We start from the raw sequence: 26,884 nt of genomic DNA on the forward strand, positions 1-26,884 counted from the left end.
GGAGAATTCATTCATCTACACAGACTCCAGCAGGGGGAAAGAAAGACTCCTGTATTTTTCCTGATTTACATGGTTTTCCCAATAAAAGTAAACATTTGGTCTTACTTGGAACGTACTTTACAGCACGGTCCCACTGACTTCCGTGTGACCGTTCCCCTGTTCTTGGGTCACAGGGCTCAAAGAACACCCAGGACTATATTCCATTTTGTACACACGTCAGCCCTCCGATCACAAAATTATCTTTGGTAGCTCACCAACCCACCCCCCATGGGTGACCCAAGATGATTTCTGTAGGGGCTGGCAGGTCAGTTAGGAACTACCTAAGAAGCATTTGATCTTTCTAGCCCATACTGGGTGGTATTTAGAGTAGACCACGGTGGGACCGTAAGCAGTAATTTGGGGAGTCTTTTTGGAAAAGAGACAAGAGATGGGTTGTCCTAGACCAGGACATGTGGCACCATGCCCCACCGCCTGTGCAACGCTGGGGGGAGATATAAGGTCAACAAGAGATTGGGCTCCATTAAATGACAAAAAACTAGGGCTAAAATCTAGATTTCCTACACCACAGAGCCTAATCCAGGAGGGAAATAATTTGAGACTGCCTCGTGTGTTTCAATTGAACAAATTTATTGAGCATTTACAGTATGTCAGCATCTATCACGACAAAAGTAATGAGGATCCCCCAGTGCGTGTCAGGAGACTTCCTGGATGAGGAAAATGCTGGTGCACAGCCAGAAGTTGAAGCTGGGGCTTTGTCAACATCTCTCTGTGACATTCTTCTGCACAGGGTGTACGGGCACTTCTGACCACAGCCTGGGAGGGAAGGCGGGGGGGGGGGGGGATGCATGAATGTGTGTAGTGGGCTTCCCTCAGTGCTCCCCTTGTGTTACAGGGGCATCTTGCGTTTCCTGCTTTTAAATGGCATCGCTGACATCCTTTGGGGTCGCTGAACTGGGTAGACTGGACTGTGCCGAGGGTGGGTCACAAAGAAGGGATCGGATCAGACAGCATCAGGGTTGGGCTCCGAAGCAATCCTGGGGGTGCATGCAAGTATAATAAGGGTACTGGTAGGGGGGGGAAGCCAGGAGGAACCAAACTTGGCAGTTGGTCCACTTCTTTATGTCTCGTGGACCTTTGCTACGCATGAGCTTGCCTCCTGTTCCTCAGAGGCTGCATCGACACCTCGGAGTTTTCTCTTTCCTAACGTTAACATGTTTCTCATCCTCAGCTGCCGTGAGTCACATTTCCGGAGGGGAGGTACACAGCTAGTGGCTTTCTAGGAACCATCTCAGCAGAAAGAAGTCCCTCACTGCTCTGAGCCCTGTGGTTCTGTAGTCACTGGCATGACGTGAGGACCCCACAGCAGCAGAGGGCTGCAGACTGAGAAGCTTTACTGTGGACTGTGCCCGAGATCGTAAATCAACCTCAGTCCAGCACGAGGCTTAGGCCGGTTCTTGTGAAGAAAGCTCTACTGGAACTCAGCCACGCCCATTCACGTACACATCTTCCATGGCTGCTTTCGCACTGTGATGACAGAGTTGAGTAGTTGCAACAGAAACCCAATGGCTGGCAAAACCTAACATGTTCATTACCTAGCCCTTTCTAGAAAAAAGTTTGCTCTCTCCTGGCCCAGAATTATAAGAGATCATGTTTTTACTTAAAATGGAGCATATTATGATTTGGGAGGCCGGGAATATCCAGGATGTTTGGGACAGGATCTGAGCTTCTCGTTACAGGGAAGGCAAAGGCTTAACGGCAGCTTGGAGGACAGTGTCGACGAGGATTCTGAGGCGGTGTCTGGACTGGTCTGGGCACTTCCAGAGAGGTGAGAGCTGGGTTACGAGTCGTGTAGGCGAGGAGCACCCGATGAGGAAATGAGCAAGGCAAATAAATCCATGCCCTTCTTTCCCAAAGGTGAAAGCACTTGGCACTGCTGCGTTTGGAACTGTAAACATACCCTCACTGGAGTGAGAAAGGTGACACTGAACTACCATTCAAGCTTGACAGAGGCAGACAACAGGCAGAAAAGGCTAAGGTTGGGCTAGAGCTCCTGCTTCAGTTAAGGCTTCTATGTACTCATGGGAGGCTAGCAATGAAAGTGTTCGTCCAGGGCGGCATTTCCTGTAAAGCTTCCCATTTGGAGAAGACGGGGGCATTTATTAATCTGTGCAATCGAAATGCCGCTTAAAAAATGTTACAAATTATTTAAGGACGAAAAGATCAGGGTGTGTGACAATGCACGTTTATTGGAGACAGTGGTATAAAATGTGGCTCCTGTCATTTATATAGAGACGTATATACGTAGCCCTTGGACTGTGGGTTTTAAAGTTGAAGAATCTTAACACTACCTACTCCAATGAGCAATTCTGCAGTGATCCAAATAAATCCGGGTAGTGGAGTGGTCCTCCGCAGACTCTCCTTGTTACGGTGAAGGTGTCACTGAAAGGTGGATGCCAGTCTGGTTTGGGGAACTCAAATCACAGAGTCTGTCACTCAGGATAAATCCTTCTAAAATATATTAGCTACCTTCGCATAAATCCCGATTTCCCGATGTCGCACGGCATCCAAGTGAGACGCCACCATAGTCTGATATATGTTTACTGTTTTATCAAGCTGAGGTTTTTCACTATTAAGCACTCCCTGGAAATTCTCAGGGCCACTGGTCCCTGGTAATGCAAATACGTACGCAGAATCCAGTAAGCTGTACGTTACGTTATGGTGCACTAATCTCTCCTACAGGTCACTTAGTATCTTTCCCACATTCAACGTTTTGGCTTTAATTGTTTTTCCCTCACAGCATGAAAAATTGCCAAATCAGCTCCGGCTGACTAGGTTTTCTTTTCATTTCAAATAATTATAGGAAGCATTTAAATTGTATTAAGTGCACTAGACCGTATCTCAAAGGGAACGGAGGATTCAAAAAAGTTTTACAACAGAAGCTTGAGAATTTATTTGCATAAAAACGCTGGTATTTTTCCACCGAGTGTCTAGAAACCTGCCCCTTCTCAGGTAAGCATGGGCCGTGCGGCCAACGTGTGATGAGCCGGATCCCAGACAGACCGGGGAGCGGGGCTGAGAACGCGGGCGGGGTTCGGGCCCCAGCGGGGCCGGTAGGACCCGAGCCAGTGTGTCTGAAAAGCAAGGGCAGAGGGTGTTCAGATGTAGAATTCCTCCATGGCATTGTCCACAGGTCCGGCCAACGCTGGGGGCGGTGGGGCATCCCCGCCGGTCTGCTCGGCGCTGGGAGCAGCACAGGGAGGCTCCGGCGCGGACTCTGTCAGCGAGGAGGGGCCGGAAGCAGTGGGAGAAGCAGCAGCTGTCGCGGAGGAGCTGGCGGGCCCTTTGGTGAAGAAAGGGAGGGAAGCCCAGGAGGTGTCTGCGGTCACCCCGCCCCCAGCGGGCAGTGGTCCGTCTCTGGAACCCCTGGGCTTGGACCAGTGGCCGCCGCATCTTGCAGAGGGGAGGGCTGCTTCCCCGGTGCCGCAGAACCTACTGGGTGCGGAATACGCAGAGACCACAGAGAGGTCCGAGGAGGACAGGCGGAGGCCCGTGTCCACGTCCGTCTCCTGGGCCCCCTCCAAGTCATCGATGGAGAGGAGGCAGCCATGCCTCCACTCCGATGCCCTGTGCCCCGCGTCACCTGTGTTTGAGAACCACTGTGGTAGGGCCGAGGAGCCCGGGGAGGGGTCTCCCGTGGGCAAACAAAACAAGGACTTGCTTCTCTGGAAAGACCAGGGGAGGCTGGGAGGGCCGCTGGCTCGTTGGGGCCCAGGAGGCAGGCCCGTGGGGCCGGGCCCCAGGTGTGACCCTTCCGGCAGGGGCTGCTGGCTGCCGCCAGGTGTGCTGCTCGGGGCCGGGGCCGGGGCCGCGGTGCTGGGCGGAGGCGCGGGATGAGGTCTCTGCTCTGACGGGGGCTGAGTTCTGCCGGGTTTCGGAAACTTCCTGTGCACCCTTTGCGCCTGTAGGGGGAAGAGGGCGCATCAGGTTAGCGGTGGGCGGGACTGTCACGAGACACACTTCCTGGTCACTGGAAAATTCCAGCAGGGTCACGGCCATCAAACAAGACCAGGAATTTCCTTCTCCGAACTCTAACGCGAAGACAGAGGCGGCAGAGCTGGGGAGAGTGTGGCTCATCTCAGCCCGAGGAGCCCTCTCTGAACCTGGGAGGAGATGCAGGCCCTGGCCTTGCAGGGAGTAACTGCTTGCTCAGCGGATTAGCCACAAGAATGAGGGTTGGGCTGCGCACGGAGGAGGGAGATAAGAATTACCAGTAAGTGCAAACAGGATGCTGGGAGGATGTGTTTCTCTCCAACCAGAGCACCACTATTTGCATGTAACTCATGGGAAGATGAGGGCGATCAGGGTGGGGTAGCACAGAGCATCTCAGCTCAGAAAACACGGGACTTGATTCTAGTACATGTGTGATTGCCAGGACATATCCTAGGGGTGGCCCGTGGCTCAGGGCAGTATATCTGTGACGAGTGAGGGGCTATCAGGAAATTAGCATTTATTTACTTGCCGTCTGGGGCCACCGATCCTCCACAGACCTTGCCTTCCAGGACCTGGACAGGAAAGGGGCTGCTGACTACTGCCTGACACCGTGGATGCCCCACAGACCTTGGATAAGCCGTCTCTCTGCCTTTAACACCTCACCCTGTTGTGCTATTCCCCCACCCTCCCTGTGGCGCACCAGGAACCTGCTTCCGTTGCACAGAACTGGGGACTTCTCTTTCCGCTGCACATTCGCACTTGGGTCTGCTTCTCTGAGATTCTCCGCCTGGCCTAGCTCAGTGCCCAAGCTTACGGGCCAACCTTACTATGCCAAGTTTCCATGAAATAATGGTTTTGGGACTAGCAGGTTTGGCTCTATTAAGTACAGGATCATCTGATTTATGAATCCTTGAGATAAGGATTAGGAGGATGGTTTACTATCAGAGATATTTCCTGGCACCCAGCAGGCTATGAGACACCGGCCCTTCCCTACACAACAAGCACTCTTACCTCCCTATTAAATGGGAACTGAGTCTTCCCACAGCCACTTGGGAAATAGTTGAATGTAATATACATTTATCGTGCATCTGTTACAGGCAAAGGAGGAAGGACTGCGATGAGACTCAGTCTTTGACCGCATGAAACTTACATTTCATTGAAAGGATAGGAGACAAAAAAGAAATTGGTCAGACAAGAACGAGACTGTGATGACGGGCACAATAATAGGGCTATGAGGGCAAGACCATGCCTACCCGGTAGGAGCAGAGGAGTCTTCAGGGGAGGTGGCCCTCAAGGTGAGCCTTTGAGATGGGCAGCTGTTCTCCTGGTGGATGGCATGAGTGGAGAGGAGGCTGTTCTGGAGAGAGGCCAACTCAAACAGAGGCTGACTGTTGGCAGGTAAGCAAGGAACTTGCAGGGGGCACTGGTAGTCTGGCTTGATTACAGTGCAGGTGCATGAAAAGCAGTGACAGAAGATAAGTTGCAAATGGAGTCTAGTGCCATAGTGGTCAAGGAGACCTTGACTAACTGGGTAAGAAATCTACATACTTCTCTTTATGTTGAAGTCTTAATTGTTGGAGTTATTTTGACCAACAAATATATGAATATATGACCATTCCTTTCATCGATTTCTAAGATCTTTGCCTAATTGCAGATATTGCAATCTTTTTTTTTAAAGTTTTAAAATTTATTTTGAGAGAGAGCACGCGCATGTGGGGGAGGGGCACAGAGGGAGAGAAAGAATCCCAAACAGGATCTGCGCTGATGTGGGGCTTGATACCACGGCCATGAGATCGTGACCTGAGCCAAAATCAAGAGTCAGATGCTTAATGGCTGAACCACCCAGGGGCCCTGATATCTCTTAATCTTATAAACAGACTCACTGACTCATTCTTTCAATCAACATCAAGGAGGGTCTTTTATGCAGGGCTTCCTCACTGGTGTGTTTATGCTTTGAATGGGTTATCAAAGGCGAGCTGAGATCTGGATCTCTTTCACCAGCAGCCTGTTGCACTATATAAATATTATTATCATTTTCTATGTGCTCTTTGGTGTGAGAAATGTCTGGAGGGCCAGGCCAGATAATTTTGCGTAAGACATGGTCTTAGCCCCCAACAATTAACAATACAATGTTCAAGTATAATAAAGTGAGCTCTGATGATAAAGCGAATGGCAATATACAAGCCATATTAAGGCACAGAGGAGGGAGAGGTTGAATAGGGGTGAGGCAGCATGGGGAAAGGTAGGGTCACACTTGGATGAAATCTTAGAAGTGGAAGAAGTGTTTGCCACCTGGAGGGCAACAGGTGAAGCATGGAAGCACACTCAGGCACAAAAGCAGCCTGATCAGAGGCTGGAGGCAAGAACCAAAGCCAAGAGGTGAGCTCTGAGAGGCGAGAGGAGTCTTGTGGTGGGCCCCAAATCATGTAGTATGTATAAGGCACCTGCATTTCAAAACCCAAAGGCCTGAAAGCAAGATGGTGGCATGGCCAAATCTGTGGCAGCAGGCTAAAGGAGAAAGGACTGGATGGGGAGGGGGGGCAAGACTGGTGGCAGAAAGAGCATTTGGAAGATACTGCTGTAGTCTTTCACTTTTTAAGATTCATGTCAAGTAAGCTGCATTTTCACTTGCTCGCATGAGTTTCTTAAACATCAGTTCAGATATTCAGGATTTTGTATGGCTTTGCTGTCCACCCTTCCTGATCCTCTCCTTAATTCTCAGTCTCTACATCCTGTAGCATGGATGTGTACCCTTGTCCTGCCGATTCTACTCCTGCCCTCCAGGCTCTGGAGAGCATCCTGAAATTCCCAAATCATTCTGCCAAGGGTGGCTTAAGGAGCTAAAGGTGAAAGCGGCAATTGAGATTTCTGACGGTCTGAAATTATTGACGCTTGAAGAATGTGACGCAGAGTGCTTTTAGTGCAGGTTGTAAGTGGGTTCGGTGTCAGTCTTCTAAAGATAGCGCTCCACAAGGCTGTCCTCACCATGACACTTCAGTTTGCAGCAGCCCCAGCTTTTATGTGCACGGGGGACCTTGCTGAACATGGCAAGAAGACTTGGAGCCGAGCTGGTTCCTGCTGGAGGTCTGATCCACTCAGTAGGGCTTGCTTCTCCATGCTCCGGCATCTCCCGGACTCCCACCCAGCCCTTCTGACTCTGGAAGGGTAAGCATGAAGAGTCCTACCTTTGGGATGGGGACAGGAGCAGCCTCTGAAGGCACAGCTGTGCCCAAGAGGTATCACAGCGAGGTGGCTGTCGGGGAGGCAAACTGATTTTCTTACTCGCTGGAGTTTGGCCAAACAAGAGAAGATAAATCATGAAGCTCTTTACAGAAGGAAGTCCTCGGGGATGGAGGATGCTTTGGGAGGGGAGAGGCAATGTTTATTAATTAAAATGTCTATCAGGGCCAATTCCCCGGGGTGCCCCAGTGTATTTTCTTATTTGGAAATTTTCTTACACATTACCCTATCACTTCCATCTTTGGAGCCTTATTCGAGGTGCACGCTCTTGGCGAGCATGTTTGCATTCTCAGTATGCTTGAAAAAGGGAGCCTCTGAATATTACTTCCTGAGAAGCCAAAGGCCAAGGTTCCCAAGAAAGAAAGTGCTAGGAGACATCTCAATCTTTCCGCTGTCAGGGACAGTGTGGTGTTAACTTTGACTTAAAACCAGGAACAACTGGCAGAGGAGGAACACTTGATGGCAGGTATTGTCATCGCTGTGCTTGTTTAACAAACCTACCTGTGCTCTCTTATTTTTACTCCATTATGAAGGCAGGAATTCAGATAAACCCTAAATTATGCTGCTTTGAAGAGAGGAGGAGGCACCTGGTGTTTGTCACCAGAGGGGGGCCCAGGTGCACCGTGGAAGTGCCAGCTGGGCAGGTGGGGCTCCAACTGGACCGGTGTTGGCTGGTGGTAATGACAGGGTCTGGGGGCAGGGAGCTGCAGGAGGGTGGCTGCGAGCCTCCACACCCCAGCTCTCGGGCTGAGCACACGTGGGATGTGTTTGCAGCACATCTGGTATTCCCTGGTGGTATTCCCCAGCTCTGTACAGAAGAAGCAGGGTCTTGTCTGTCTGAAAGACAAGTCGCGTAGACCAAACACGGAGCTGCTTTCTTGTGTCCTCCTGGCTGCGGTAGCTGTTTCCGGACTCTCTCGTCTGCTCGTCTAACTTGACCAGGAACACTAGAGGCTGAGAATGAATGGTTGGAGATGTCTCAGGAAACCCCTCCCCAGATGATCTTTCCAGAGTTGAAACAATACCCTATGTGCCCTCCTTCCTTGGAAGCCTCTCTCTGCCCTGGCTTTTGTCTCTCAGGACTGCCTTCTGTGACAGCAGCAATGTACCTCGGGGTCACCTTCCTTTCTCTTTGAAGCAGTGCAGGCTAGCTGACTCACTGGAAGCCAGTGGTTCCCCCCTTTGCTATTTATGGAACAGAATGGCATTAGATAAATGAATCTGCTTAAGGCAGCTAGCCAGGAGATCTGATTATGTCTCTGAAATCCTCAAAAACTTGAAATTGCAGTAATCAACCCAGAAGCTTCTCATGCAACTTTGAGCATAAACAGTTTGCAGTTAGGGAGGTAAAGGAGTCTGAGCCGAAGCATCTTTTTCAATGATCTGGGTGTCAGTAGGTTCATTCCCTGGCACATGGGTAGATTCCCCAGTGAAGGGGATTCTGCCCCTGACCCAGTGACCCTGGGCAGTGTCACACCAGAGTTCATGTTCATCCTCACACTTCCTGAGAAAGGTCATTTCTTGTTGTGTCCTTGGCACAAACACAACTACTGTGGCATTGTCTGCTATGTAATGAGCCAGCAATAGAGCTTTTAACCCAGGGACTAATAAAAAAAAAAAAATTAGGGGCAATTCAAGGAAATTGGGCAATGGGTTCACATGAGAAATCAGATTTTTGTTCTAAAGAAAAACATATCCTCCTTCTCCTTTCACTGTCCTTTGGGAAGTTTCCATATAACCACTAAGAGGGATACCCACAGGCAAAGCCTATGTTGTTTGTGAAATTCTTTAAAAAATTTTGAATAAAATTATTTTACCAAAACAATTCTTATTAAAATATAGTTGATATATAACATCAGTTCCAGGTGTACAACATAATTTTTCGATGTTTATGTATATTGTGAAATAAGCCTAGTTAATCCATCACCACAGATAGACTTTTTTTTTCCTGTAATGAGAACTTTTAATTTGCTTAGCAACTTTCAGTATACAGCCCAGTATTGTTAACTACAGCCATCAAGCTGTGTTACATCCCCAGGGCTTATTTGATAATTGAACGTTTACATCTTTTGAACAGCTTCACTCCCCATCTCCCAATTCTGACAATCACCAGTCAGTTCCTTGTATCTATGATTTTTTTTTTTTAATCCACATATAAGTAAGATCATATGGTACCTCTCTTTCTCTGACTTATCTTGCTTAGCATACTGCCTTAGCATAGATAGACCCTCTGTTGTCATAACTGGTGGAATTTCCTTCTTTTTCTATGGCTAAAAAAAACCATTTTTCTTTACACGTTCATCTGCTGGTGGGCACATAGGTGGCTTTCGTACCTTGGCTATTTTAAATAATGCTGCAGTGTACGTGGGAGGGTGCGTGCAAATATCTTTTTGCGTTACTGTTTTCATTTTCTTTGGATGAACGCTTACGAGAGGAACTGCTGGATCACATGGTGGTTCTATTTTTAGTTTTTGAGGAATCTCCATGATGTTTTCCACAGCGGCTGCAACAATTTACATTCCACAGCCTTTACTCCTCATCCTTGAGAACACGTTGTTTCTTGTCTGTTTGGTAACAGCCATTCTGATTGGGGGGAGGTGGTAGATAGCGTTTGTGGTTTAGATTTGCATGTCCCTGATGATTAGCGATGTGAGCACCGTATTATGTACCTGCTGGCCCTCTGAAAGCCCCCTATAGAAAAATCTCCATTCAGCATCTCTGCCCATTTTTTAATAAGATTTTTTTGTTTATCTGCTACTGAGTCACGTGAATTCTTTATCTGGATATCAACCCCTTACCAGATACATATTTTCTTCCACTCAGTAGGTTGCCTTTTCATTTTGTTGACGGTTGCTTTTACTCTGCTGTGCAGAGGCCTTCTAGGGTGCAGCCTCACTGTTTATTTTTGCTTCTGCTGCCTTTCCTTTTGGTGTCAAATCCAAAAAATCATCACCAAGACCAATGTCAAGCAGCTTACCACCTGTTTTCTTCTAGGGATCTTATTTCAGTTCTTGAGTTCAAGCATTTAATCCATTTCGAGTTTGTTTGCGTGTGTGGTATAAAACAGTGGTCCAGTTTCATTCTTCTGCATGTGGCTGGCTGTCCAATTTTCCCAGTCCCAGTTGCTGAAGAAACTGTCCTTTCTGCATTGTATATTCTTGGCTCCACTGTTGTAAATTAACCAACCACATAAGTGTGAATTTATTTCTGGGCTCCTTAGTCTGTTCCATGACTCTTTGTGTCTGTTTTCATGCCAATACCATACTGTTTTTATTGTTATAGCTTTGTAATATAGTTTGGAATCAGGAAGTGTGAAGTCCCCAGATTTGTTGTTTTCTTACGATCGCTTTGGCTATTCAGGATCCTCTGTGGTTCCATACACATTTTAGGATTATTTGTTCTAGGTGTATGAAAAATACCATTGAGATTTTGATAAGGATTGCACTGAATACGTAGATTGCTTTAGGCTGTATGGACATTTTTTTTTTTTTTTTGGCAATACTGATCATTTCCTTCCAAACCATGAGCATGAATACCTTTCCATCATCTGTGTCTTCTTCAATTTCATCAATGTCTTTGGTTTTCAATGTATAGGTCTCTCAACTTGGTTAAATTCATTTTATGTACTTTATTCTTTTGATGAAATTATAAATGGTATTGTCTTAATTTCTCTTTCTGATAGTTCATTAGTGTATAGAAATGCCAGAAATTTGTACATATTGATATTGTATCCTGCAGTATTACTGAATTCATTAGTTTTAACAGGGCTTTTTTTGTTTTTTTGTTTTTGTTTTTTTTGGTATAGGCTTAAGGGTTTTCTATTTATAGTATATAATCCATCAATAGTGACAGTTTTACTTTTTTCTTTGCAATTTGGGTGCCTTTTATTTCTCTGTCTTCGTTAACTGATGTAAGACTTGCAATATTATACTGAATAAATGTGGGGAGAGTGGGAATCTTTTGTTTCTGGCCTTAGAAGAAAAGTTTTCAGCGTTTTACCACTATGTATGATGTTAGCAGTGGGCTTAACTGTTATATATATACCTTTATGATGTTAAGGTGTGTTGCTTCTATACCCAACCCCAGTTTTTTTTTTTTTTTTGTAAATGTGGAATTCTGTCAAATGCTTTTTCTGCATCTATTGTAATGACCATACAATTTTTATCCTTCATTTTGTTAATGTGGTATATAACACTGCTATGCAGATTTTGAACTATCCTTGCATCTCTGGAATAAATCCCCCCTTGATCATGGTGTATAATCCTTTTAATGTATTGTTCAATTCAGTCTGCTAATATTATTTTGTTGAGGATTTTTCCATGTATGTTGATAAGGGATAATGATTTGTAATTTTCTTGTGGCATCTTTGTCTGGTTTTGGTATCAAGGCAATGCTGGCCTCGTAAAATGAGTTTGGAGTGTTCCCTTCTCTCCTATTTTTTGGACAAGTTTGAGAAGGATTGGTATTAATACTTCATTAAATGTTTGGTAGAATTCACCAGTGAAGACATCTGGTCCTGGACTTCCATTGGGAAGTTTTTGATTATTCATTCAGTCTCCTTATTAGTAATTGGTTTGTTCAGATTATCTATTTCTTCATGATTTAGTCTTGGTAGATTTTATGTTTCTGACAATTTATCCATTCTTTCTTTTCTTAAAATTAAAAAAAAATATTTTTGATAGAGTGTGCAGGGGAGGGACGGAGAGAGAGGGAGACACAGGATCTGAAGCAGGCTCTGTGCTGACAGCAGAGAGAAAGCCCAATGCTGGGCTCAAAGTTATGAACTGTGAGGTCATGACCTGAGCCAAAGTTCAATGCTTAACTGGCTGAGCCACCCAGGTGCCCTGGCATATAATTTTTCATAGTAGTCTCCTATGATCCTTTTTTTCTGTGGTACTCAGTTTAACATCTCTTTCATTTCTGATTTTTTTTTTTGAAGGATGTCCTTGTTTTTTTTTTGTGATGAGTTGAACTAATGGTTTGTCAATTCTGTTTTAGCTTTTCTTAGGTTCATTGATCATTTTATTATCTCCTTTCTACTAAATCTGGGTTTTTTTTCTTTTTCTAATTTCTTGAGGTGTAAAGTTAGGTTGTTTATTTGAGCTCATTGTGGTCTCTTGATGTAGGCATTTATCTCTATGAACTTCTGTCACAGAAATGCTGTAGCTGTGTTGCACATTTTAGCATGTGGAATTTCCATTTTGTCTCATTGACAAATGAGACACTATAAAATCATTATAAAATGATCTTTGTCTCTTATTACAGTCTTTCTTAAAGTCTATTTTGTCTGATAGAAGTATAGCTTACCCCTGCTTTCTTTCCATTTCTATTTGTATGGAAAATCTTTATTCCTTTACTTTCTGTCCAGAAGCATCTTGTAGGTAGTATATAGATACATCTTGTATAGAGATATGTTTTTTAAAATCCATTCAGCCATTCTGTCTTTGAGGGGAGAATTTAGTCCATTCACACTTGCTTATTTATTTGCTTATTTATTTATTTTGATAGAGACAGAGAGCAAGGAGGGGAGGGGCAGAGATAGAGGGAGACAAAGAATCCCAAGCAGGTTCCATACTGTCAGCATGGAGACCAATGCAGGGCTTGAACTCATGAACCATGAGATCATGACCTGAGCTGAAATCAAGAGTCAGATGCTTAACCAACTGAATCACCCAAGTTCCCCCATTTACATTTAAGGCCATTATGGCCAGGTATGTACTTATTGCCATTTTGTTAAAACTGTTTTCTGTTTTATAATCCCTTTCTTTTCTTGATCTCTTCCTTTATGACTTAATGATTTTCTGCAGTGGTGTGTTTAGATTCCTTTCTCTTTATCTTGTGTGTATATACTACAGGCTTTTGCTTTGGGGTACCATGAGGCTTACAAAAAAACAACTTATATACTGTAGTTTATTTTAATGTAATAAGTTTGAACACATCCTAAAGCTCTAAATATTTATGCTCCACCCCAACATTTTTGTTTTGATGCCATAATTTATATCATTTTATCCTGTATATCCAATAACAAATTACTGTAGTTATAGTTATTCCTACAACTTTGTCTTTTAACCTCCATACTAGCATCATAAATGATGAACCCATCACCTTTACAAAATTAGATTTTTCTGAATTTTACTATATATTTACTTTTAGCAGTGAGATTTATACTTTTTTGTTTTCCTGTTACTCATTAACATCCTTTTGTTTCAACTAAAAGTAGTCCCCTCAACATTTCTTGTAAGACTGCTTTAGTGGTAATGAACTCTAGCTTTTGATTGTGTGAAAAACTTTCTCTTCTTCAACTGAAGGACAGCTTCACCCAGTATTCTTGGTTGGCAGTTTTTTTCTTTTCCTTTCAGCACTTTGAGTGTATCATTCCACACACTTCTGGCTTGCAAAGTTGCTGCTGACAAATCCAGTGATGGTCTTACAGGGGTTCCCTTGTATGTAAGAAGTTGTTTTTCTGCTTTTAAGATTCTCTCCTTGTCTTTAACTTTTAACACTTTAATTACACTGTGTCTTACATGGGTCTCTTTGGGTTCATCTTCTTTGAAACTCTCTGGACTTCTTGGATATGGATGTCTGTTTCCTTCCCCAGATCAGGAATGTTTTCAGCCATTATTTTGTCAGATTTTCTGCTCCTTTTTCACTTCTCCCTCTGGGGACCCTTATAATATGAATGTTAGTTAGCTTCATAGTGTCCCATAAGTTCCTTAAGCTATCTTCACTCTTGTTCTTATTTTTTTCTGTTTGCTGGTCTAATTGGAGGAATTCCAAAGCCCTGTCTTGAAGTTTACTGATCCTTTCTTCTGCTTCATCTAGTCTGTTGTTGAACCCGTCCAGTGCATTTTTCAGTTCAATAATTGTTCTTCAGCTCTATGACTCCTTATGTGGTACTTTCTTATATTTTCTTTTTGTTGAACTTCTCCCTTTGTTCATTCATTTTCTCCTGAGCTCAGTGAGCATCTTTATCAGGTTAATAACTTATCTCTGTTTCATTAAGGTCTTTTTCTGAGATTTCATCTTGTTATTTCGTTTGGGACATGTTCTTTTGTTCATTTTTTTTTGATTTTCTGTGTTGGTTGTGTTAGAGAAAAGAGCCACACTTCCCAGTCTGAAGGACTTATTCATCCTTGCTCTAGCTCTTTATCTCAAAAACTTTGTGTTTGTCCACGCAGCCCATTTTATTCCTAATTGCTCCAAACAATTGAGGGCGCTCTAAGACCTGTGCATATCCCAGAGGGAGGATCTCAGTCAGCACCTAGATTCAGGCTGATGGAAAGCAAGAACCTCAAGCAGCACATTTGAAAGTATGCAAATATACCTCTTTCAGCAGAAGACTGGGTGACAGGCATTATTGTCTGCTCCCTCTGCACTGAGCTCTGGGATGACAGCCAGTTAAGAACCATTTCTTTGTTTGCTACCATCCCACTGAATCTGGGAACACAAGCCCTGCTGGACACCAGAGCCAAGCTATCAAGGAATGTTTTCTCAGGGTGGCAGCCACAAAACCTAGGGCACCAAAAAATATAAAAGCTCCTTTCGTGGAGACACTGGCAAACTTGGGCCAGGAAGAGGAAAAGTGTGAAGATGGAGAGCACAAGGATGGTGCCCACCAGCCCTCCCGGTCTCTGGAGAGGACTGTAGTCAGCTCCTATACAAGTGTTTAAATAAAAGCATGCCCCACAGGCCATAGCTATAAAGATATGCTAATAAGCTTCTTTTAAAGAGTATTTCAGTCTGATGCTTCTTTGCTGTGCCCTGATGTATAGCTGGTTAAGAACTCTTTTTCAGTTTGTTAAAATCCTGTGGAACCCATGAAAGTAAGACCCCCTGGACACTAGAGCAAGCAGCCAAGGAGTGTCTCCTGGATGACAGCTGCAAAAATCAGGGCACTGTCTAGCCCTTTAAGAACTATTTCTCAGGGCGCCTGGGGCTCGATCAGTTAAGCATCTGACTCTCGGTTTTGGCTTAGGTCACGATCTCATGGTTTTGTGAGTTCAAGCCCTGAGTCAGGCTCTGCATTGATAGTGCAGAGCCTGCTTGGGATTCTACCTCTCTCGCCCCTCCCCTACTCACACTGTCTCTGCCTTTCTCAAAATAAGTAAACTTTATTTTTTTAAATAAAAAATTAAATAAAAAAGGACTATTTCCCAGATCACTATAGCCTTGTGGGTCTCATGGACATGAGGCCCATGGTTTTCAAAGCTAGATGTTTTGGGGACTTATCTCCCAGGTTCAGGTCTTAGAAGCTGTAGTACCACAGGAGGAGTTCAAAGCCTTTACTCCACAGGGAGAGATTATGAGTTGTGAGATCCCTCTTGATGGTGGGTTACCTTGCCAGGGCTGAGATTCATTGTGAGACTGTGTCTCAGTCTCTCTGACCAATTTTTTTTTTTTTTTTTAATTTTTTTTTTTTTCAACGTTTATTTTATTTTTGGGACAGAGAGAGACAGAGCATGAACGGGGGAGGGACAGAGAGAGAGGGAGACACAGAATCGGAAACAGGCTCCAGGCTCCGAGCCATCAGCCCAGAGCCCGACGCGGGGCTCGAACTCACGGACCGTGAGATCGTGACCTGGCTGAAGTCGGACGCTTAACCGACTGCGCCACCCAGGCGCCCCACCAATTTTTTTTTTTTAATTGAAGTTGGCACACCACATTACATTACTTACAGGTACACAACACAGTAATTCAACAAGTCTGTATGTTACACTATGCTCACCTCAATTGTAGCTACCAACTGTCACCATAAGACACTATGACAATAACATTGACTGTGTTCCCTATGCTGCACCTTTCATCCACAGGACCTACTCATTCACTAACAGGAAGCCTGTATCTCCCACTCCCCTCCCCTCTGGCAACCATCAGTTCTCTGTATTAATGGGTCTGTTTCTGTTTTTTCTTTCATTTTAGTTCACTTAGCATAATACGTTCTAGGTCCATCCATGTTGTTACAAATGGTAATCTTATCCTTTCTTATAGCTAATATTCCATTGTGTGTATGTATGCATTTGTGTATACGCGCACACACACACGTATCTTCTTTATCCATTCATCTATCAGTGGACATTTGGGTTGCTTCCATATCTTGGCTAATGCTACACTAAACATAGGGGTGCATATATCTTTTTGAATTAGTGTGTTTGTTTCCTTTGGCTAAATACCTAGTAGTGGAATTACTGGATCATAGGGTATTGGCTTTTAATTTTTTGAGGCACTTCCATACTGCTTTCCACAGTGGCTGTACCAATTTATATTCCCAACAGCAGTGCATCAAGGTTCCCTTTTCTCCATATTCCTGCCAACAGTTCTTTCTTACCGTTTTGAAACTAGCTATTCTGATAGGTGTTGATATTTCATTGTGGTTTTGATTTGCATTTCCCTGATGATTAGTGATGCATCCTTTCATCCTTTCATGTGTCCTTTCATGTGTCCGTTGGCCATCTTTATGTTTTCTTTGGAGAGATGTCTATTCAGATCCTCTGCCCATTTTTTAATCAGATTATTTTTCTGATGTTGAGTTGTGTAAGTTCTTTGTATGTTTTGGATATTAACTGCTTATCAGATATATCATTTGAAAATATCTTTTCTCACTCAGTAGGTTGCCTTTTCATTTTGTTGACAGTTTCCTTTGCTGTGCAAAAGCTTTTAATTTTTGGTGTAGTCCCAGTAGTTTATTTTTGTTTTTAGGAGACATATCTAGAAAAATGTTGCCAAGGCTCATGTTCAGGAGATTACTGCCTATGTTTCTTCCAGAAGCTTTATGGTTTCAGGTCTCACATCTAAGTTCTTAATCCATTTGGAGTTTATTTTTGTGAGTGGTGTAAGAAAGCGGTCCAGTTTTATTCTTTTGCATGTAGCTGTCCAGTTTTCCCAGCACCATCTGTTGAAGAGACTGTCTTTGTTGTATATTCTTGCCTCTCTTGTTGAGATTAATTGACCATATAAAGTGGGCTTATTTCTGGGCTCTCTATTCTGTTCCATTGATCTGTCATTTTTGTGCCAGCACCATCCTGTTTTGATCACTATAGCTTTGTAGTATATCTTGATGTCAAGGATTGTGATACCTCCAGCTTTGTTCTTTCCCAAGATTGCTTTGGTCATTCAGGGTCTTTGTGATCCCATACAAATATTGGGATCATTTTTTCTGGTTCTGTGAAAAATACTATTGGTATTTTGATCGGGGTTGCACTGTATTTGCAGATTGCTTTGGGTAATATGGACATTTTAACAATATTTTTCTAATCCATGAGCATGGAATAACTTTCCATTTGTTTGTCTTCAGTTTCTTTCACCAATGTTTTGTAGTTTTCAGAGTGTAGGTCTTTCAGCTCCTTGGATTAGTTTACTGGTACGTATGTATTCTTTTTTTTTTTTTAATTTTTTTTTAATGTTTATTTGAGACAGAGAGAGACAGAGCATGAACGGGGGAGGGGCAGAGAGAGAGGGAGACACAGAATTGGAAGCAGGCTCCAGGCTCTGAGCCACCAGCCCAGAGCCCGATACGGGGCTCGAACTCGCGGACCGCGAGATTGTGACCTGAGCTGAAGTCGGACGCTTAACCGACTGAGCCACCCAGGCGCCCCCGTATGTATTCTTTTTTAATGAAGTTATAAATAGAATTGTTTTCTTAGTTATTCTGCTACTTTGTTATTAGTGTATAGAAACACAACCAGTTTCTGTGTATTCATTTTGTATCCTACAACCTCATTTAATTCATTTATCACTTCTAATAGTTCCTTTGGTGGAATCTTTAGGGTTTTCCACACATATAGTATCATGTCATCGGCAAGCAAGTAGTGACGGTTTAACTTCTTCCTTACCAATCTGGATAACCTTTATTTCTTTTTCTTATTGCTGTGGCTAGGACTTTCAGTTCTATTTTAAATGAAAGTGGCAAGACTGGACATCCTTGTCTTGCTCCTGATCTCAGAGGGAAAGCTCTCAGGTTTTCATGAGTAGCAGGTTAGCTGTGAGCTTCTCATATACGGCTTTTATTATGTTGAGGTATGTTTCCTCTAAACTCCCCACTTTGTTGAGTTTTATTATGAATGAAGGTTGAATTTTGTCAGACGTCTTTTCTGCATCTATTGAGATGACCGTATGATTTTTATTCTTAGTTTTGTTAATGTGGGTATCGTGTTGATTGATATGCTAATATTCAAAGCCTGCATGCATCCTGGAATGAATCCCACTTAAGGTGAATGATTGATCCTTCTAATGTACTACTGAATGCAGTGTGCTAGCATTTTGTTGAGGATTTTTACATCTGTGCATATCAGGGATACTGGCCTATAGCTTTATTTTTTTCATAGTGTCCCTGTCTGGTTTTGGTATCAGGACAATACTGGCCCTGAAGAACATGTTTGGAAGCTTTCCTTCCTCTTCTATTTTTTTTTTTTTTTTTTTTTTTTGGAATAGCTAGTGAATAGGTATTGACTCTTCTTTAAGTGTTTAGTAGATTCACCTGTGAATCCATCTGGTCCTGGACTTTTGTTGGGAGTGTTTTGATTACCAACTCAATTTTGTTACTAGTAATTGGTCTGTTCAGATTTTATATTTTTTCCTATTTCTCCTGGGTTGTCCTATTTGTTGGTATATAATTTTTTTTTGTGGTGGTCTCTTAGAACCACACATTCTGTGGTGTTGGTTTTTACTTCTGTTTCTGATTTTATTTGGGGCCTCTCTTTTTTTGAGTCTGGCCAAAGGCTTATCAATTTTGTTTATATTTTAAGGAACCAGCTCTTGGTTCCATTGATCTTTTCTGTTTTTCTTTTTTTTTCTTTTTCCAGTCCTTATTTCATTTATTTCTGCTCTGGTCTTTATTATTTCCTTCCTTCTACTTAACCTTGGGCTTTGTTCTCTTTCTAGTTCCTTTATTTGTAAGGTTAGTTTATTTGAGATTTTTTTTATTTCTTGAGATGGGCCTGTTTCACTATAAATTCCTCTCTTAGAATTGTCATCGTTGTGTCTCAAAGATTTTGGACCATTGTGTATTCATTTGTTTCCATGTATTTTTCGATTTCCTCTTTGATTTCTTCATTGACCCATCCATTGGTTGTTCAGTAGCATGCTGTTTAGCTTCCATATATTTCTGGGTCTTTTTTCCAGTTTTTTTTCTTGTGATTGATTTCTACTTTTCATACTGTTATGGAGAAAAAAGATGCTGATTTATTAAAACTTGTTTTTGGCCTATATGTGATCTAGTCTGGAAAATATTCCATGTGTACTTGAAAAGAATGTTATTCTGTTGTTTTTAGGTGCAGTGTTCTGTTTACATCTGTTAAGTCCATCTGGTCTAATGAGTCATTCAAAGACACTGTTTCCCTATTTTCTGCCTGCAGGATCTATTCATTGATATATGTAGGGTGGTAAAATTCCCTACTATTCTTGTATTTCTGTCAATTTTTCTCTTTATGCCTGTTAATAGTTGCTTTATGTATTTAGATGCTCCAATGTTAGGTACATAGATATTTACAATTGTTATATCCTCTTGTTGGATTCCTTTTACTTATGTAATGCCCTTCTTTAAAACAAAAGATAAAGACTGTAACAAAAGAGAAAGTCTATTTCATCTGATAAAGCACTGCTACCCTATGTTTTGTTTTGTTTTGTTTTGTTTTTTTTGCATGGAATATGTTTTTGAATCCTTTCACTTTCAGTCTTTAGGCATCTTTAGATCTGAAGTCTCTTGTAGGCAGCATAAAGATGGGTGTTGTTCTTTTTTTTTTTTTAATCTGTTCTGCCACCCTATGCTTTTTGATTGGAGCATTCAGATTATTTACATTTAATGTAATATTGGGACACATGGGTGGTTCAGTTGGTTAAGCATCTGACTTCGGGTCAGGTCATGATCTTGTGGTTCATGAGTTCGAGCCCTGCGGCAGACTCTGTGCTGACAGCTCAGAGCCTGCTTTGGACTGTGACTCCTTTTCTCTCTGCCCCTCCGCCACTCATGCTTTGTCTCTTTCTCTCTCAAAAAATAAATACCACGTTAAAAAAAATTTTTTAAAGGGGGAAGATTTATGCGATCTGAAGAGAAACCAGAGTTATTGACATGTGTGTCCTTATTGCCATTTTGTTAATTGTTTTCTGGTTGTTTTTGTAGTTCTTCTCCACTCATTTTTTTCTCTTGGTCTCTTCCCTTGTGATTGATGACTTTCTGTAGTGTTATGCTTGGCTTTCTCTGTTCTTTTATCTATTACAGGTTTTTGGTTTATCATTACTATGAGCTTTATGTATAGCATCATGTCTATATCAAGTGGATGGTCACTTAAGTTTTAGAATGTGTCTAAAGAACTTTTCTACTCCCCCTCCACATATAAAAATGCTGTCAGTTTTATATCTTTTTATTCATAATTTCCTTCTAATTATGGCCTTTTCCACATCAACCTGTCCCTTTATCATTACTTTTAAGGCTGGTTTAGTGGTGATGTAGTCCTTTAACTTTTGTTTATCTGGGAAACTTGTGATCTCTCCTTCACTTATGAACGATAACCATGCTGGGTAGAATATTTTTGGTTGTAAGATTTTTTTCTCTCCCAGCTTTTTGCATTCCAGAAGGGAGTAGCATGATACATTCCATTTCTGCTGAAAAATCAGTTAATAGCCTTATGGGGTGTCCTTTATATGTAACTTTTTGCTTCTTGCAACTTTTAAAATTCTCTTGACCTTTAAACCGTGGTATTTTAATTATTATGTGTTATGGTGTAGAACTCCATGGGTTTATCTTGTTTGGAACTCTTTCTTCAACTTGGATGTCTATTTATCTCCTTAGGTTAAGGATGTTTTAAATTATTTCTTCAAATAAGTTTTCTATACCTTTCTTTCTTATTCTTTTGGGACCCCCCCTATAATTCAAGTTTTTGTCTGTTTGATGTCCAAGAAATCCCTTAACCTACTTCACTTTTCAAAATTATTTTCTCCTTTAGCTGTTCTATTGTTTTCCAGATCACTGATCCGTTCTTCTGCATCTGGTAATCTACTGCTGACTCCCTCTAATATATTTGTCATTTCAGTAATTGTATTTTCCAGCTCTGATTCTTTTTTACATTTTTTTCTTGGTTGAAGTTCTCATTGGGTCCTTCTACTTTTCTCTCCAGTCCAGTTAGTACCTTCACGTACCATCACTTTACAGCCATTATGAGGCATGTTGCTTATCTCCATTTAATTTGGGTCTTTTTCTGAAATTTTTTGTTTTTATTTGAAACGTATTCTTCTGTCTCCTCATATTGCTTGACTTTCTGTGGATCCATGAGTTAGGTAGAATAGCTACTTCTAAACTCAAAGGAATGGTCTTGGGTATAGTCATCCCCTTTGTAGACTGTGGGTGCAAGCCAGGGTGTCCTGGGCTCTCCAGCAGAGGGCACTCTGGTAGGGCACCTGGAACTAAGGCATGGTGCCGCTGGGGGGTCCTGGGATGTTCTGGACTAAGAACTAAGAGCTGAGGCAGGCATGAGCTGCTCCAGAGCACTCTGTACTGGGGGTACCCAGCTGAAGTTGAAGTGGTATGAGCCTGGAGTACTTCAGGTTGCTTGTGCCTGTGTCACCTTCGTGCAATAGCTGAAAATGTATTAAGTGCTGAGCAGGGCTGTCCTGGTGCGTGCAGCACTGTGTTGAGGCCACCTCAGGGGGACGGCTGGTGTGCTGTGGGCTAGGGGCCTGGAGGTCACTGAGTTAGGCTGGCTCGGGCACATGGACCCTGCTCCCACCCGTACTGCCAAGCTTAGGGGTGGGGAAGCCCGCCCCTTAGACCCAGGGAGAGGTCCAGCAGCTCTCTTGCCTTGCGGCCGGGTTATAGTGCTAGTTCCTTTGTATTGTAGTTGCTGTTTTAAACTGCAGCCTTTTTTTTCTGTGCCCTAGGACAGATGAATCCGCTCACAGCCCCTTTGTACTAGCTCTTCCCACTTCAGTTCATAATGTCAAGGGTTGGGGGGGGGGTTCCCTTCATGCCCCCAACTCTCTTGATATGTGACTTCTCGGTCTTCTGTTATGCAGAAGCTGTTCATTCAGCCCTCAGGGGGGAACTGCTCCATAAACAGGTACAGATTTGGTGTGCCCATGGAGGAGGGTGAGTTCAAGGTCTTCCTACATTGTCATCTTGGATCAGAACTCCCGCTCTTACCCACTTTAATGTGGGTGTGCTTCTTGTTTGCCTGATCTGGGGGATCTGCTTAACTTAGTTTTTGGGTTTCCTTCAGAAGAAAGCAAATCTCACAGCTGTAGTCTTAGTGTGTCCAGGGAAGGAGGTGAATTTGGGACCCTCCTATGTCACCAGCTCAACCTGAAATCCTGTGTTGTTTTTTAGAGTGGTCATTGGAAAGAAATGAGGACGGTTTAGAGGAAAATCACACTGTAAAGGTAAACAAAACCTGTGCGCATTTGGTGAAATCAGTGACATTTCTAGATAGGACATTTGAATAGTGTCAAAGAGATTTTTCTAGGCCATATAAATCTTGGCTAGATGGTCATTTTATCCTGTGTGTCATTCTATAATAGAAGAAAAGTACTTTTTCTCCAGAATTGGCCAAATGGCAGCCAAGTGATAACCATCCGCACTGCCTGGCTTCCTGCTAACAGTCACACAGCCTCCCTAATTTCATGGCACACACCAATCTGCGTGATGTGGAGAAGGACAAATCTGAACGTGTCCCTTGGCGGAACAGACCCAGTAGCAAGCTCTGCAACACTGTACAGTTCCAGAAAGACACAAGACTGAAGGAGTAATCTTTGTGTTTTGCACCTATTTGGAAATGATATTGTTCCCCAACACACCAGGTAGGCTTATATCTCCATGACTTCATGCTTGTCTGCTTAGAGAACACTTGCCCATCTTCAGAAACCAAACTCAAGGTGATGGTGGGAAGCCTCCTATGGCCACCTTCCCTCTTTTGTGAACAATGTGCACTCACTTCTCTTGGGTGTATATCTAAAGGTGAGCTTATTTTTTTAGCATTAGAAGGTACTGGAAAACAAATGTCCAAACTGACTGTATCAATATATACTTCTACTAAGAATTTGTTTCAGTTGCCTCACACACTCACCAACATTTGGTGTTACTGTTCTTTAAAATTTTTGCCATCCTGGTGGGTTTGGCATTTTCCAGATGACTGATGATACGGAGTATCTTTTTATATTTTTATTGGCCTTTTGGATATCCTCTTTAGTGAAGTGTTTGTTCTTTGTGTATATTCTGGATTCAATTCTCTTTTCAGATGTAAATATCATCATTTAAGGCTGGTACTTACTATGCTGTGTTTTAAGAAATTGTTGCTACCCATCTACCAGCTGTGCTAAGTCACAGTGTGGAGAACCTAACACAAAAAAAGCTTGGAACCCTGAGGACTGCCACACATAAGACAGAGAAAGCGGCATGTATCTACTAAAGCCACTATCTGTCCTTTCTATAAGCCTGACCTTGCAAATCGCCAAAACAGAGCCATTCTGCAGAAATGTATATTTATATGTAGTTAGAGGGACTGGTTTAACTATAAAATCCCGGTGCTGCAAGGCTTTTAGCAACTGGGTTGAATGACTTCTAATATTGGTATAAATGTTCATATTTGCACATAACAGTCACTTAATAAATTCCTACTGAATGAATACAAAAATACATGTGAGGTAAAAATACAGATATTCTAAAAGTGATTATCAAGGGAATTTTAAAGTGCTTTTATATATATATATATATATATATATATATATATATATATATATATATGTATACGTATATATACACACACACAAGTATTCATAAATGGTTTTTGTAGGAAAAGAAATCATGAGAACTCTGGGATTATGGTAAAGTGGCAGCAGCATCTATGATAAAAATAAATTTTTCAAGTCAAGGAATGCCTCAGGGACCAGCTTTGTTTAATATCAGTGGCAGCTCTTGGGAATATGTGGCAAGCATCATAGAAGATACTACATAGAAAGGGACTATAAACAGCTGGAACTGCTAGGAACCTACCAGGCTATTGGATATATATTAAAAAGCTATCCATTTGAGGAACAATAGAGAAAATCTGAGAAAAATGGATCTGAGGCTGATAAATTTAATGACAGAATCTGTATCTAAATACGATTCATTAGAGGAGCATATCATGCCCAAAAGTTAAGCTTGGTCTAAGTCCTACAATTTTCCCTGAATGCTTTATGTATTACCTTACTATTGGTTGTAAAGTAAGGAGGCAAACCGAGCTGAGTTTTGTATTAACAAAGGAACGTTAAGAATTTGATTAAGGATTTTCAAAAGAGAAACATCCCTTGTCATAGTTCAAATGAAGAGATCTTAGAAGTAGCTGGCTGAAATGATTACCAACAACTTAAACAAAAATCCCATTTTTTGAAATTCAAAGAAAATGAAGAAATCCTATTTGAACTATGGGGCATGATCAAAGAAACCAACTCCTTCTGGGACTCCTAAAACAAGGATAAGAAGGGAGAAAGGAAAAGAAATCTTAATGGCTGAAAACTCCCCCAAATCTGGGGAGAAATATGGTCATCCAGGCACAGGAAGCTCGAAGATCCCCAAAAAGATTTAAGCCAAAGAGAAATCTTCACCAAGACACATTATAATCAACTTCTGAAAAATCAAAGACGAAACTTGAAACCAGCAAGAGGAAAAAGAACCATCATTACATACAAAGAACTCCCAATAAGGCTTTCAGTAGATGTCTCAACAGAAACCTTGCAGGAGAGTGGGGTGATATATTCAAAGTGCTTAAAGAAAAAAAAAAAAAAACTCATCCAAGAATGCTTTATCCTTCATTTCTTACTGGGTAAAGACTTTCTCATACAAACAAAAGGTGAGGAAATTTATCACCACTAGACCTGCTCTACAAGTAATGCTAATTGAGTCTTCAAACTGGAATAGGAGGATGCTAATTAGCAACATAAAAATATATTAAAGTATAAAATTTACTGTGAATATATATTGAAATTCAAAATAGCACAATGGCGGTACATAAATCACTTTGAAATCTAGCATACAAGAGACAAAGGGTTGAAAATAACCATGGCTACAATATTATGTTAATGGACACAATATAAAAAGATGTAAATTGAGACATGAAGTCAAGGGGTAGAACTTTCTCATGCAATTGAAGTTTTTACCAGCCTAAAATAGAAGGTTATAAGATACCTTATGAAAGCTTATGGTAACTGCAGAGCAAAAGTCTATGACAGATAAACAAATGATAGAGAAAGGAAGGAAACCACTACAAAAAATGACAGCAAGGAAGGAACTGTAAGGCGATCAGGAAGCAATTCACAAAATGGCTACAGTAAGTGCTTACTTATCAATAATTAGGCTAAATTCTCCAATTAGAGGACACAGACTAGCTGAATGGGTTAAAAAAAAATGACCCATCTATATGCTGTCTACACAGGACTCACTTAAGCATTGAAAGACACACAGGCTGAGTGTGAAGGGATGAACAAATATTTCAAGTAAATGAAGACCAAAAGAGCAGAGGTAGTTATATGAGATAAAACAAACAGTAAGTCAAAAATTGTAACTAATGGTAAGGCGGTCAATTCATCGGAAGGATATAATAATTTTAAACATCCATGCACCGGATATGAGAGCACTTAGAAATACTAAACAGTTGTTAACAGAGAGCAACAGACAGCAATACAAATAATAGTAGACTTCAGTATGCCACTTGTAACAATGGGCAGATTATCCAGACAGAAAATCACTAAGGAAATGGATTTGATGACACTTCAGACAAAACGGATATGAGACAGATACAGAACATTCCATCCAACAGCAGAATATACGTTCTGAAGTGCACACAAAACATGTCTTAGCAAATTTAGGAGTAAATAATACCAAGTATATTTTCTGATGTTAATGCCATGAAATCAGAAAACAGTAATAGGAGGCAAGATTCACAATTCACAATTGTGGAGATTAAACAACATACTCATGAAAAAGCAATGGGTGAAAAAAATCAAAAGGGAAGTAAAAAATATCTATCAAGACTTATGGGATGTAGCAAAAGCAGTACTAAAAGTTCAGAGCAATAAATGTCCACATCTAGAAACAAAAAAAGATCTCAAACAACCTCCCTTTAACCTCAAGGAACTTGAGAAACAATAAGCTAACACCAAAGTTAGTGGAAGGAAGGAAATAAAGATCAGGGCAGAAATAAATGAAACAGTAACTGAAAAGTTAATAGAACAGATCAGTGAAAGGGCACCTGGGTGGCTCAGTCGGTTAAGCATCCAACTTCAGCTCAGGTCTTGATCTCAGTTTGTGGGTTCGAGCCCCATGCTGGGCTCTGTGCTGACAGCTCAGAGCGTGGAGCCTGCTTTGGATGTGTGTCCCTCTCTATCTGCCTCTCCCCTGCTTGTGCTCTCTCAAAAATATACATTAAAAAAATCAGTGAAACCAAGTGTCGTTTTTTGTAAGGTAAAATGGACAAACCTTTAGCTACACTCACCACAAAAAGGACTCAAAATCAGAAATGAAAGAGATGTTAAAACGGATACCACAGAAATATAAAGAAACATAAGAGACTACTATGAACAATTATATGCCAACAAACTGGACAACCTAGAAGAAATGGATACATTCCTATAAATATACAATATACCATGACCGAATCATGAAGAAATAAAAATGGGTTAAAGACTTCTAGAG

At 42.0% G+C, this 26,884-nt stretch overlaps 1 protein-coding gene across 1 annotated transcript in view; it reads right to left on the reverse strand.

Moving 5' to 3' along the window:
* Positions 1 to 1,652: 1,652 nt before the first annotated feature.
* FAM124A (family with sequence similarity 124 member A) overlaps positions 1,653 to 26,884 on the reverse strand; it is a 98,601-nt gene continuing 73,369 nt past the window's right edge. The window contains exon 4 of the mRNA XM_042909712.1: positions 1,653 to 3,959. Within this exon, the coding sequence (XP_042765646.1) occupies positions 3,156 to 3,959 (804 nt within the window). The 3' untranslated portion in view covers positions 1,653 to 3,155. The remainder of the gene's footprint in view (positions 3,960 to 26,884) is intronic.

This window comes from Panthera leo, chromosome A1 (assembly GCF_018350215.1).
Source record: "Panthera leo isolate Ple1 chromosome A1, P.leo_Ple1_pat1.1, whole genome shotgun sequence".
NCBI lineage: Eukaryota > Metazoa > Chordata > Mammalia > Carnivora > Felidae > Panthera > Panthera leo.